The sequence below is a fragment of the Myxine glutinosa genome, chromosome 6 (genome assembly GCF_964187855.1).
Source record: "Myxine glutinosa chromosome 6, kmMyxGlut1.1, whole genome shotgun sequence".
In the NCBI taxonomy this organism is placed as follows: Eukaryota; Metazoa; Chordata; class Myxini; order Myxiniformes; family Myxinidae; genus Myxine; species Myxine glutinosa.
In genome coordinates, this window is record NC_136266.1 from 186,149,506 (window position 1) to 186,161,692 (window position 12,187).

Sequence of the window (12,187 nt, forward strand, 5' to 3'; positions counted from 1 at the left end):
AGTGTCCTGGCTGCCATTGACGGTGCTCTCTGGCCCACTGCAATCGGCGCTGGCTGTGTTGTCTGGTCAGGCGTGGCTTTCTCAGGGGACGCCTGGCACGATAGCCTGCTTGAACCAGTCGTTGGTTGACTAGCCTTCTGGATACAGGCACATTTGTCAGTTGCTGCCACTCAGCCCTAAGCCGATTAGCTGACTTGGTACGGCCATTGCAGACTAACCGGTGCAGCTGGCGATCATCTCTCCTTGTGGTTCTGCGTGGATGTCCTGCCCTCGGTATTGGAGTAGGGACACCCCTCTGAGCATTTCGTTTCAGGATCTTTGACACCTGACCTTGAGTGATGCCATACTGCCGAGCAATAGCACGCTGTTTCATGCCAGAATTTCGTAAAGCCACCACTCCATGACGAACAGCATTGTCAAGTTGACGGACCATCTCCAGAGGAAGCGGCAATAACTTTTGTAGAAGTGCAGCAGTTGTTTTCTACTAATACAGAACGCAACAACCCTTATATACCCGATTGTGAAGCCAATCGTCAAATGTACCTGTCTTTACATTTTGTCACGCCACCTGTGATATAATCCTGTTATTAACTTCTTGCTGCGAAAGACAATCAGTGACATGGTTCTTTCAACAAAGTCATCACCGAAGAGTAAAATAAACTCACCAGATTGATATACTGAGTTCAGGAAGTAAACCCAAGTCAAGAAAAAAAATATATTCCATATTAAATGCCAAGTCTGTGTGTGTGTGTGTGTATCTATATATATATATATATATATATATATATATATATATATATATATATATATATATATATATATATATATGTATGTATGTATGTATGTATGTATGTATGTATGTATATATATATATACATACATACATACATGCATACATACATACATACATACATGCATACATACATACATACATACATACATACATACATACATACAGTTGTTGAGAATTCTCTTTTGGGGTTAATAAAACTGTGAAATAGAACGATAGTTATTTCTTAGCATGTGTTTAAATCGGCAAGATGTACGATTTGTGCAATAGATGTGCGTTGCGTATGTACATTGAGATGTTTGTTTTCCCTTTCCTCCTGATTCTGCAAATCAAATCTGCATCGAAATAACCCTCCATTAGCCTCACCACAAGAGCTGATATACGGGGCGAATCTGCATCGACTAACACTCCATTAGCCTCACCGCGAGAGCTGATATACGGGGCGAATCTGCATCGAATAGCCCTCCATTAGCCTCACCAAAAGGTCATATGTACGGGGTGAATCTGCATCGAATAACAGTCCATTAGCCTCACCAAAAGGACTGATATACGGGGCGAATCTGCATCGAATAGCCCTCCATTAGCCTCACCAAAAGGACATATGTACGGAGCGAATCTGCATCGAATAACCCTCCATTAGCTTCACCACAAGAGCTCACACAACCTAACACGGGGCGAGATCGGCTGTTATTGCACGTGCAGTTCGGTTAAGGGGCTTAGACAGACAGGAAGGGACATGGAGAGGCACAGTTGGGACACAGGTTTGTTTCAGAGCAACATAAAAGCCGAGAGAGGATAACAACGCTGAAGGAGAGCGCCAGAGATCAGCAGAGACAGTCACTGTGTCCCGGAGCTGCGAACATTTAATCCCCCAAATAAACGAGGACTTCAATGAAGCCACAATTATGGAGCTTGTATGAGTTTATTTTTTTTCCGTGCTTTTCACCCCAGACAGCCACAGATAATTTGGGGGAATATTAGTTGTTGTTGTTTATTGTTTATTGTTTATTGACGATTTGCTGTGGTTTTTATTTTAATAATATTCCATGAATTTTTACTCCTGTCTGGCCTCCATGTTTGCTGTATGAGTGGTTGAGTTTTCACGATCGGCATAATTACCCTGTGCTCGCGAAGCGAAAAGCAGGGTTAAGCATTCGGGTGCGTACGTGTGTCGCGTGTGTCGTGCTTACGTACGTGTCTGCATTCTTAAAATTCATTTTCTCGGCAACCCTTGGTCCGATTGGCACTAAATTTTACCATCGGAGCGCCTCCGCCTGTAGAATTTATTTTTCATTCAAAATTATGACATCATAGGTCACGTGGTACGGACGCCATCTTGGAAAAACGTTTCACCTCTATATCTCCCAAACCGCCCCATGGAAAAAATAGAAATTGGGCTCATTGTAAAGAACTTCATATGGGGTATAGGTGTTGTTAACGATGACATGATTGGTGCCATCATAATTATTACGTCATAATTCGACAGGAGCATCACTTCGTCTGATCAGTTTTAAATTTATTGAGCGTGATCTATGCAACAATTATATTAGAGAATATAAATTTATGATGTCATCGCTCACGTGGTCTGGCAGCCATATTGGATCAACCTTTTTTTTTAACATTCACAAAGAGAAGAGTTGGCTCACTCCAAGTTGACTGCGCAGGGTAAGTATTCAATGAATACCATCTCGTGTAAAAGCGATTCGTAAAGTAAAGTACGGTGCGTCATAACCTTCCGCTCGGTTATACATTTGAGTAGCGCACCCCTTGCGAGCACGTAACCCTCGGTCGGCTTCGTTCTCTTTTTTTTTTTTTTTGTATACTGAATCGAGGCTCGTGAAAGAGCTAACATTTATTTCACAAACAAATCAACCAGACAAACAAAATATACAAAAAGAGGGAGCGGAAGACAAGATGGGGAGAGAAGGGGAAGCACACAACCACAACATTTGAGAGCAGGCTCATGAATCGGCCCATGTGATTCGGTCATTCTTGGACTGGTCACGTGGCTATAACAATATATAATACAATATATGAAAAAAAAGAAGAAAAAAAAGATTTAAAATAGATTCCATTTTTACTTACTATTTCATTCCCCTTTTCTCCCGCCTCTGGAACAAACTCCCCCACTCCCTTCAATCCCACTCCACCCTCCAGGTCTTTAAAACAGCTGTTCACCACCATTCCATTTTTTTATTTAAAATAAAAAATAAATATATAATAGATTCCATTTTGGCAGACCTAAAAATGTCGCTTTTAAACTTATTTTTATTTGTTGCATCTCCTCCATGTGTCTTCTTGAATCTCAGATAAGCTGCTAAATTCATGGATCCAATCCTAAATCTTCATTTTATGCTCCTACAGTATTGATGCCAACGCATCGATTGAGGTTACAACTGACAGAAGTGTGGAAGAAGAGAGGAAGGAGGGTTCCAGATACAATCTGGAGATGGAAGAGTGGTGTCAGGACCTCACTGAAATCGTAAAAAAATTGGTAAGGAAACACTCCCTCACTTGCAAATGTCATTCATTTAGTTTCCAACGTCCCTGATCTGTCGAAAGCAGCTTTATTTGCTCACTCATTCATACCGCCCAAATCAAATATTTCACTTTTTGCTCTTACAGCAGTAATAGTTCATCACATGTTCAGAAGATGAGAGTGAATGATGTGCAAGCTATCCTCTCATCATTGAAAGGGTCAACTGCTAAATTTGCTTGGCCTTTCAGTCTAATATGTTGTTAGGGTCTTTGACTTCAGTGCTGCCTGAACCTGGTTAATGGTATCCTGGATCACCTTCCCAGGTGAAAGTGCTTTTTCTAGCTCATTGAGAATACCCACTCTAGCCCTCCCATCCCCTAACCCCTACCCCCCATGTCATACCCCTCTCCTGTTTTGTGAATAGTAATGGAGTTGTCACTGGCATCCCGGAAAATCACAAATTCCTGCCCGACTACTAATGGCAACGCAAAGAAAACACCACCCAGGGTATCCTTGCCACGGTGCTGTGTGCAGCACTGAACGTACCTTTAGACAGAGCACCATAGAGTGCTTATTGATTTGCAATACAATTTGTGTTTGGTGCTTGATTATTTACCCCACATGCATGGTGCAAAATGGGGTAAACCAATTGGTTCACTCTGTCTGTCTGACAGACAGTCTGAAGGCTAACCCCCGCTCTTGCAGGGAAAATGGCCTTAAAATGCCTGTTGTTGTGTTGGGGTCTGTCTGACGGTTTATTTATATGATCGAGGAATTACTTCATATCAATTTAATTTAACATTTTGCACACTGCAGAACATGAATGGGAACACCAATCGGAACACTAATCGGACAACTAATCGGACAACTGATCGTACAACTGATCGGACAACTGATCGGACAACTGATCGGACAACTGATCGGGCAACTGATCGGACAACTGATCGGACAACTGATCGGACAACTGATCGGACCACGGATCGGACAACGGATCGGAACACGAATCGGAACACGAATCGGAACACGAATCGGAACACGAATCGGAACACGAATCTGCAGTTTAGGAGTACTTTGACTCTGAATTTGGCAAATCACATGGCGTCTTGTCTTGAGCGGAGTAACAGCGATATTCAGACAAAATGGTGGCACCTCGTGGGGCAACGATCGAGCTAACTTCATCCGAAAGATTTGTTTGTTTAAGTGCATATTTTCTCAAAGATTGTTCCAAAATTGTCAGTTTCTTCAAGAAGAAGAGTTGTCTCAGCTCTGGACTGTTCTCTGACGTATCCGCTTCGTACGGTTGCCGTCAGGTCTGTTATTCAAAGGTCACAAAGAAAGCTAATATCGATCGTTCTCGTAAACGCAGATCAAGGTTGAAAACACTCTTCCCATCTCCTCTTTCTCAACATGCATGGGGTAAGGTAAGGTGTTGTATGAACTCTCCATGTATCCCAGTTTGACCTTGTAAAATGCCCATTGTTTATAATGCTGACCACCTAATCTACGCAGGAGCACGTTGTGAAGAAGATGGAGCGCATCGTCACCACGCTACTTTCTATCTGTGAACTCGAGTGGCATCAGAATGGGCGGAAATGGAGGAAATGCCCTGTATTCCTTACTTGGCACACACTTCGTTTCTGTGAGCGCTCCGTTCTCCTACTAAACTTTTTGATTCATTCATACTCCACCTTGGTGTTCTTGGGATCCTAAAGCCTGGTGTTGGCTTAGCGGTTAGGGTGCTGGCTTGGGATCCCAGGATCATGGGTTTGAATCAGGGTCAATCGCTGAATTAACGCCAGGGGGGCTGACTCAGCCTGTCATCCTTCCAAGGTCGGCAAATTGAGTACCAGTTCACTGGTAATTCCCTGTGTGTTGCAAGAGGCGACTAACAGGGTTGGCGGCAGGAAGGGCATCCGGCCATAAAACATTGCTTCAAAAAGGGGACCCTGGTGCCCGAAAAAGGCAAACCCCCGCTCTGCAGGGAAAAATGGCCTCTAAAGGTGGTTCCATTCTCTACCTTAACCTTTTTCTTTTCTTCATTCTCATTGTTTCAACCTGTCTCATATGTTGAAGGCCTCATTTTACACGCATTTTAAAAAACTTGTACCATAACAATAAACTAAAAGTTTCATAATGTACATCAATGCAATGAAATCAGGTCATTCGCTATATTTGGCCATTTACACGTTTTCCTATGCATAGAACGGCAGGATAGCTAAAGGGTAGCGTACCTGCCTTTGAGCTGTCTAGTTGGTATGGTAGGATAGCTAAAGGGTAGCGTACCTGCCTTTGAGCTGTCTAGTTGGTATGGTAGGATAGCTAAAGGGTAGCGTACCTGCCTTTGAGCTGTCTAGTTGGTATGGTAGGATAGCTAAAGGGTAGCGTACCTGCCTTTGAGCTGTCTAGTTGGGATGGTAGGATAGCTAAAGGGTAGCGTACCTGCCTTTGAGCTGTCTAGTTGGTATGGTAGGATAGCTAAAGGGTAGCGTACCTGCCTTTGAGCTGTCTAGTTGGTATGGTAGGATAGCTAAAGGGTAGCGTACCTGCCTTTGAGCTGTCTAGTTGGTATGGTAGGATAGCTAAAGGGTAGCGTACCTGCCTTTGAGCTGTCTAGTTGGTATGGTAGGATAGCTAAAGGGTAGCGTACCTGCCTTTGAGCTGTCTAGTTGGTATGGTAGGATAGCTAAAGGGTAGCGTACCTGCCTTTGAGCTGTCTAGTTGGGATGGTAGGATAGCTAAAGGGTAGCATACCTGCCTTTGAGCTGTCTAGTTGGGATGGTAGGATAGCTAAAGGGTAGCGTACCTGCCTTTGAGCTGTCTAGTTGGGATGGTAGGATAGCTAAAGGGTAGCGTACCTGCCTTTGAGCTGTCTAGTTGGGATGGTAGGATAGCTAAAGGGTAGCGTACCTGCCTTTGAGCTGTCTAGTTGGGATGGTAGGATAGCTAAAGGGTAGCGTACCTGCCTTTGAGCTGGATAGTTGGGATGGTAGGAAAGCTAAAGGGTAGCGTACCTGCCTTTGAGCTGTCTAGTTGGGATGGTAGGATAACTAAAGGGTGGCGTACCTGCCTTTGAGCTGTCTAGTTGGGATGGTAGGATAACTAAAGGGTGGCGTACCTGCCTTTGAGCTGTCTAGTTGGGATGGTAGGATAACTAAAGGGTGGCGTACCTGCCTTTGAGCTGTCTAGTTGGGATGGTAGGATAGCTAAAGGGTAGCGTACCTGCCTTTGAGCTGTCTAGTTGGGATGGTAGGATAGCTAAAGGGTAGCGTACCTGCCTTTGAGCTGTCTAGTTGGGATGGTAGGATAGCTAAAGGGTAGCGTACCTGCCTTTGAGCTGTCTAGTTGGGATGGTAGGATAGCTAAAGGGTAGCGTACCTGCCTTTGAGCTGGATAGTTGGGATGGTAGGAAAGCTAAAGGGTAGCGTACCTGCCTTTGAGCTGTCTAGTTGGGATGGTAGGATAACTAAAGGGTGGCGTACCTGCCTTTGAGCTGGATAGCTAAGAGGTATTCAGACTTGCCTCTCAACTCTCTAGTCTGGGTTCAAATCTCGGCCTAGTATAACCTATCATGCTGGTGTTTCGCAGGAGGGCGAGGCATCAATGTGTGTGCCGGCCATTGAATGCACGTTAAACTGGGCGTCCCGTCTGCCAGCATTCGTTTTTGAGTGTTAAAGATCCCACTGCGTCCTTCACGAAGTTAGAAATTGTTTGGATTGAAAGATGTGGATTTGGGTGTTAGAAAAGATCAAGGTTTTGGAAGGGGGAAGACGAGATGGTGGTGAACAGCTGTTTGAAAGACCTGGAGGGAGGAGTGGGATTGAAGAGAGTGGGGGAGTTTGTTCCAGAGGCGGGAGAAAAGGGGAGTGAAGGTGAGCAGAGAGTCTTGATTTTGGCAGTTTAACCATAAGAGGGTTGCAGGCAGATTTTGTGCGACCTGTAGGAAGATTTGGGGGACAGAGCCCAGAGAGAGCTGGGGGGGGGGGGGCAAGGCCAGAGAGGAGTCGGTAGAAGACGGAAAGACCACCAACCTGCCTGCGGTGAGTGAGTGAAAGGCCCTTGGAGTTAGCTTCATCGCATTAGATTCCAATGATTCTGAAAGCTTTGGTTTCTGCAGCGTGAAGCCGAGCTGGATGTGAGGCAGGAGCACCAGCCCAGAGGGGATAGCAGTACTCCATTGAGCTGCAGATGAAAGCCTTGTATGTGGTGAGGAGCTCAGGTGTGCCAAGGAAGGACTTTGCACGACGGAGGATGCCCAGTCGGCGACTGGCTTTGGAGGCCAGCTTGGAAATGTGGTTTTCCCAAGAAAGATCATGGCAGATAGTGAGACCCAAAAGCTTGAGCGACAGAACTTCTTGGAGAGGTTTGTTGAGAAAGTAGATGGGAGGGTTGTCCAGTCAGTCTTTTCGGGGAGACATAGTGAGGGTGTGAGATTTGTCAGGATTGAAAGACATGTTCCACTTGTTTGACCAGTCTGTGATTTTGTCCAGGTCTTCAGAGAGTGAGGAGGCTGCAGACTGCCGATAATAAGATGATAATATAATATAATAAGATGGGGCAAAGAAACGATATATATATATGTCACGGTATTTCAAAGTTGTGGACGGATTATGACAAAGCGATGTGGATGAGTTTGGAAGTTGACTAGAACAAGGCGATTAGATTCTGGTTGAGGTCCCGATTGAGATCCGGCCTGTCAGTGGGATACAAAGCGTAAACTGTTCAGCCTGGCGGAGGTATGCACTCTACCTACCGAGTACCATTCAAGTTTTGTATACAGCACAAGGCTGCGGGGTGGCGTCATTGGCTGAGGGAGTGTGGTTGTGCGGTTGTGCCACTCATTGTACACCCTCTGCAGGTTCAGGCCGGAATTTGAAATTTGTCCATGGTGCCAGCGATAACCTGCCGGGACGGCGGCAGATGGGACGCCCAGTTTAACATCCATCCGAGGGACCGAAGACACATTGATGAATGACCCTGCCTGTGAAACACCAGGATGGCAGTTTACAGCTCGGTCGGGATTCAAACCCCAGGCCAGACAGCTGAGGGACCAGTGTGCGTACCTGGAGGAGTCTAGACCATCCTGGCGGCCCTTCTCTGCACTGGTTATAAGCAAATTTGTTAATTGTGAAACAATCTTAAAATAAAAACGATAAATACAATTTAATAAAGGGAATAGAAAGCTTCAATTATTTATCGACAAACAATGAGATCAATGAAAATCTCGTCAAAGAGTGTGTGGTACACTTGGTACATCCTGCAGACAAGGACAGGGAGGAAATCGAAGTTGGGAAATGAAGATATTTTTCCCGTGTGGGAAGATCAAACTAAAACCTCACGAAAGTTAAATGCTGAAAAAGAAAAGTACGTTTCATTGATTCTTTATTTCCCTTTACGAACAATATAAGGAACGGCCAAAATTCCAGTCATGACGTCAGTCCCTTGATTTGATAATCTCATGTTTGGATACAAAACGCACTGCAACATTCCCTTTGATTTATTACTAACTTCGTTTGTAGGTCTGCCGTGTTCTACAGTCTGGGTGCAAAACACAGAATCCAAGAACAAATCTTCATTTTCCTGATTCAGTTTCATTCCCGCAGAAGGGTGTACGGCACATGATACGTGAAAGGTGACCTCAAATGTGACCTTCGTGTTTTCTTTTCCAGATCTTGTGGCACGCAATGTGCTCGGGACCTACGAGAGGGAAATGGCTCTGAGGCGTCTGATTGCGTCGGATCTCGCCCACGTGTCGAGCCGTGCCGCCGCCATGGTGCTCTTATCGAGTTGGTTGTACGAACCACACATTTCCCCGCATACTGCCTTTGATCTGCAGTCGATGTTGTTGGAAACCGGATACCAATTGCCAACACAACGACAGTGACGTCATAGCTTATACTGAATCAAACATGATCTTCACCCGGTCTCCATTTAAATTACACCGTTGGTCATCACCAGAGGAGTGCTTGCCATGGCCTTTTATATATATATATATATATATATTTTTTGGGATACAGAATCGAGGCTCGTGTTGGAGCGAACACATTGAACATGAAAACATGCACAGACACATAAAACATACAATAAAGGGAGCGGGAGACAAGAGGGGGAGAGAGAGGGAAGCATACAAGCGCAGCAACAGTAGAGAACAAGGACGTCGGTAGATCTGTGGAAGGGGAGGGCTGGGGAGGAGGGAGGCGTACACCGTATAAAGCAAATGAACACTTCTAGGAATTTCACAATTAGGAATTTTACTACTAGGAATTTCAGGAAAGAAGTTGGGCATTGAAAGAGACGGATTTGGGGTGTTTTAACGGGGGTAGAAAAGATCAAGGTTTTGGATGGGGGAAGATAAGAGATGGTGGTGAACAGCTGTTTTAAAGACCTGGAGGGAGGAGTGGGATTGAAGGGAGTGAGGGAGTTTGTTCCAGAGGCGGGAGAAAAGAGGAATGAAAGAGTGAAGGTGTTGCAGATCTTGTGCGACCTGGAGGAATATTTGGGGGACAAAGCACAGAGAGAGCTGGGGGAGCGAGGCCGGAGAGGAGTCGGTGGAAGACAGAAACACCACCAACCTGCCTGTGGGGAATGAGTGAAAGGCCCTCGGAGTTAGCTTCATCGCAGGAGATTCCAATGATTCTGAAAGCTTTGGTTTCTACAGCGTGAAGCTGAGCTTGGTGTGAGGCAGGAGCACCGGCCCAGAGGGGGGAGCAGTATTCCATTGAGCTGTGGATGAAAGCCTTGTATGTGGTGAGGACATCAGGTGTGCCAAGAAAGGACTTCGCACGACGGAGGATTTGTCAGAATTGAAAGATATGTTCCACTTGTTTGCCCAGTCTGTGATTTTGTCCATGTCTGCAGAGAGTGATGAGGCTGCAGACTGCCGATCTGAGGGATGAGGAATGGAGCGGCAGAGAGTGGAGTTATCAGCAAAGAGATAGAGAGGATTTTCAAGAGAGTCAGAGAGATCATTGATGAAGACCAGAAAAAGCACAGGGCCCAGAACACTGCCTCGGGGAACTCCAGCCTGAACAGGAAGAGGAGATGAGAGAAACCCATTCAGGGCCACACGTTGACTACGACTAGAGAGGAAGTCTGCAAGCCATGTGTGGAGGTTTTCATGGATACCATAGGAGGACAGTTTGGTGAGCAGAGCGGGGTGCCAGACCGTATCGGGGGCATGTGATATGTCAAGGCATGTGTTAAATCCTTGTGTGCATGCGTGGAGTTTGAAACACCCGCCATATTTGTGTTAATGATAAATTGACAACATCTAATACCGAGTGTTACAAGACTCCAAGGTTCTTGACTCTGGATCCGCAGCAACAGACAGGTGAACTCCAAAGTTGTTTACTCCAAAGACAAAGCAAAAAGCAGGAACTCAAAACCGCCACGTCCTGATGATCGCAGCGAAGCAACTCTGGCCGACTAGTCTTCTCTCCCCTTCTAACTCGGCTTTCTCATTTATATATCCTTGGAGAGAGAATATTCACGAAGTCTCTCCCCCTACAAACTGCTCGTCATTGCTGGACAATTCTATGTCTGGAAATAACCGGAAATCTCTCGCACCCTGTGATGAAATGTGATGTAATATCTCGAGCTGAACGAAGAGACGAGCCGCGCGAAGGGACGACCTTGACGGAGCTTACATAAACGGTGTCCATTCGGTGCGCAATCAGGTGGCATTTTGTATCCCAGCACTGTAGACTACTGAGATTTAACAGGTACGTGAATGCTTGTTTGCTGGAAACTAGAAGGAGATGTATGATTTGATTGCTTTCTTTATGGAACTAATAATCTGCATTCTTGTGTTGTGGGATGAGTAGAGATATAGTTCAATAAAGCCTCATTTCTTGGAAGAGATCTGAGTTTTATTTCATAACACACCCTGACATATTCTTTCTACACAGGTTATAGAGTCAGGTGTTTCTCAGCCGAATTTACCAGATGACCCACCTATCCTGGTATTTGGTCGCCGTGACCCCCTGTTATCCCCGACGAGGGTTGAATTAAAAAACAGGAATGGGCATTTTGAAAAACCCACTCTACTGGGAAAATACTGGGTTGTTCAAGTGGGGGGTTTTAACACAGGTGGGGAAAACTGGGCTGGGCCAATTAGTGCCAACCGTGACTACGGAGGTAACAAAAAGGCTGGAACCTGGGCCATTTGTATTTCCTTTTTGCACACACGTGTCGTGTCGGGGTCTAGTCTTACCCAGCAAACATTGTAGCTCTCGACATCGATGGGCCTGTTTCTGGCTTTAGTTTTGATCACTACTAAGATTGAGAATGCAAGTTCACGTCGGTAAGACGTTGGGAACATCACTTGGACTTGTGTAACTACTCGGAGAAAACAGCCCCCTGGAAACCTACTCACGGCCCCCTTGGGACTCACGACCGACCGTTTGAGAAATCACTTATGGATGAACTTCAACATCATAATTTGATACTTTTTTTTACACAAATCAACTTTTAGAATAAATACCTCACTTCAACAAACATTACTCCGTCATGTATAACAAACAATACGCTCAATCCCAACACATCAGCAGGTTCTTCCTTCTCCATGGTGGATACCATACAGGAGAGATTCTGAATATCAAGATGGCGTGCCAGGTGAGTGAAATGATCCAGGTACGTCCGGAGTGGTGGCCCTGATGTCATGTCGGATATTGAGGACCTCCATCCATTGTTGGGAGAGCATAAACAGCGTGTTCAAGGTAAAATGTCGTTGTCTTAAAGCAAACAGATGATCTGAGAACAGCTCGGCCATTGGACAAAAGGAAGGTTTTGATGTCGCAACTGCAGACAGATTCCATGACCTTGTCCATCATTGGGATCAAGCTGATAGGCCGCCATGTTTAAGGGGATCTGTTTTGCCATCATGTTTGTGTGTTGTAGTGATGTTTGATAACTTCCAGGTA

The 12,187-nt window shown here is 45.3% G+C and overlaps 1 protein-coding gene across 1 annotated transcript in view; it reads left to right on the plus strand.

Moving 5' to 3' along the window:
- The window catches only part of CINP (cyclin dependent kinase 2 interacting protein), a 50,148-nt gene extending 39,024 nt beyond the window's left edge, over positions 1-11,124 (plus strand). The window contains exons 3-5 of the mRNA XM_068119055.2: positions 3,155-3,284; positions 4,779-4,908; positions 8,936-11,124. Of these exons, the coding sequence (XP_067975156.2) occupies positions 3,155-3,284; positions 4,779-4,908; positions 8,936-9,150 (475 nt within the window). The 3' untranslated portion in view covers positions 9,151-11,124. The remainder of the gene's footprint in view (positions 1-3,154; positions 3,285-4,778; positions 4,909-8,935) is intronic.
- Positions 11,125-12,187: the final 1,063 nt, after the last annotated feature.